Source organism: Loxodonta africana, chromosome 8 (genome assembly GCF_030014295.1).
Source record: "Loxodonta africana isolate mLoxAfr1 chromosome 8, mLoxAfr1.hap2, whole genome shotgun sequence".
In the NCBI taxonomy this organism is placed as follows: Eukaryota; Metazoa; Chordata; class Mammalia; order Proboscidea; family Elephantidae; genus Loxodonta; species Loxodonta africana.
Window position 1 is genome coordinate 58583684 of NC_087349.1, and position 2082 is coordinate 58585765.

A 2082-nucleotide genomic window follows, 5' to 3' on the forward strand; every position below is an offset into this window, starting at 1 on the left:
TTTTGCATGAAGGAATACAGTGATCTCTAACAATATATTTTCCAGTGGTTTTAATAAGCTATTGTGTTCTTTAGCTTTATAATAGCCTCAATATTTTTGATTATGTGGTCCAACAGGAGCTTTGGAGTCATTTGCAAAGGTTAGGTTTTATCTTCTGAATGTAGGGATTATGCAGATACTACTCTTTTAATTGTGCTGTCAGAGTCCTTCCTACATACTGCCATTATAGTAATTACTATATTACATATTATACCGTAGCTACTTTTACACACACTTGCCTGTCACCTTGCGTTGCAAGAAACTCAAGGGTAAGCTCTTTCCCAAGTTTTTGTACCCCTACAACAGAGTGCAGTTCTTCTGTCTAGTGGTGTCTGCTAAAGGATTGTTAAGAGAACCAATGAGAATCTGAATCAGGTGGTTGTCCTTTGTTGCCCATATTTTTCTATTAAAAAAAAAAGGGTAGTTCCATGGAAATGATGTTATTTGAGAACTTACTATCAACTTATTCAACCTCTCTGCCTACTAAAATAACACATTAAACTAAATATTAGAACAAAAATTACATTTGTAAGTTTATTTGAAACTTCAGCATTCTCTATAAAGATCACTTATGTGCACATCGCAGTGCTGAGTTCCTTAAAAAAAAAAAAAGAGAGAGAAACAACTTTAGGAATATTTTCCTTTTATTAAGTAGCATAAATTCCTTAAGAGACACAACCACATCAACTCTTTCAATCCTAGAAACGGGTAGGAGCGGGCCATACCACCTCAGAATCCAAAGTGACATGTACGGGATTACTATACATTTGTATGAATGCTGCTGGGTCCAGGAATTCTTCAGAGTTGCACAAATACTTTATTATTTGTTCTGGGAGTAGTAGGTCGGGAGCAACTTGGTGCAAGTTATCACCTGGCCCTTTGGTGCCCACTTTAACAGTCTTAAAAAGGTGAAGTCCTAGTTTATGAATTTGGGTGAGAAACTCTGTGACGACCTCTTCTAGGGACTGTGACTGTGTCACATCATCGAGGTACATAACTGGCACTTTTATTACCGAGACCTGCCATTGCAAAAACAGCCTCGCTGGGATGTTATGGGACATGACTATAATTTTCATTCCTTGAATTAAAAATTCATTTTCATTCTTTTCATGGTCAAGATAATCTAAAAGAATTCGGAAAAGAGTACCACTGGAAGACTCAAGGATATGAAGAATGGAAGTGGGATATATGAGCAACAAGCCTGTCACCGCTTCTCCTAGGTGACGTTTCAAAATTGACTGAAACGTTTGTTCATAGTATTCAGCAATATCTTTTTTTTCTGTGTGTGCTAGAATCTTGGCCACTAGAAACATCCTATGAAGGAGGAATTTCTTTAGTTGTAGTCTTTGCTTCTCTTCCTGAAAGTGCAAGTAATTGCTACGTGGAACTTGTGGCATTATAAGGGGTTCCAATGGAATAGTTCGTTTGCTGGCTTTTCTGGCTTGACGGCCTGAGGACATGGTGAATCCTATTTACACTTCTTATCGATTCCAGGTTTAAGCTTGTCACGTTTATAGTATCAGGTTATAATATCAGGATACCGCTTCAGTGATGAACGCTTTTTTTTTTGTCCTGACAAAGAAAGAATGAATCACAGTCTGCCAAATGTCATTGAATTGCAAAATCCTTCCTGAGAATATTGATAAGCAACTACTTTGAAATGAAACATAATGGTAAAACAATACTCAAATTGTAGAGTTTTTCTTTTTTAAGTTTTCAAGGACATGTGTAACAATTACACCAAGGCTGGGAGGTGCAGGGGCAACTTTCCAAAGATTCTGAGAGTAGGCAGAAGAGAAAATTTACTCTAGAGTAAATTTACTCTGTTTTTGAAAGATGCCTGTTAGGTTTGTCATTTTGAGTATGATCGGTAGGAATATAGGACTATATGTGCTGACAGTCCCTACAGCATATTAAAATATCATTTCATTTATGTAATGGTGATTACAGATTGTCCTTGATTTGTCAAATTAATAAACTGGTGTTTTCATAAAAATTTCCCCAATTTCTTTTATACATTTTACTGGTCTATTAAAAAAAATC

The 2082-nt window shown here is 36.2% G+C and overlaps 1 protein-coding gene across 1 annotated transcript; it reads right to left on the reverse strand.

Moving 5' to 3' along the window:
- Window positions 1–737: 737 nt before the first annotated feature.
- Window positions 738–1787, reverse strand: TEX47 (testis expressed 47). Its single transcript, XM_023544451.2, has one exon. It carries the CDS (start codon window positions 1497–1499, stop codon window positions 738–740), a length of 762 nt encoding a protein of 253 aa, XP_023400219.1. The 5' UTR covers window positions 1500–1787.
- Between the last annotated feature and the right edge of the window lie 295 nt (window positions 1788–2082).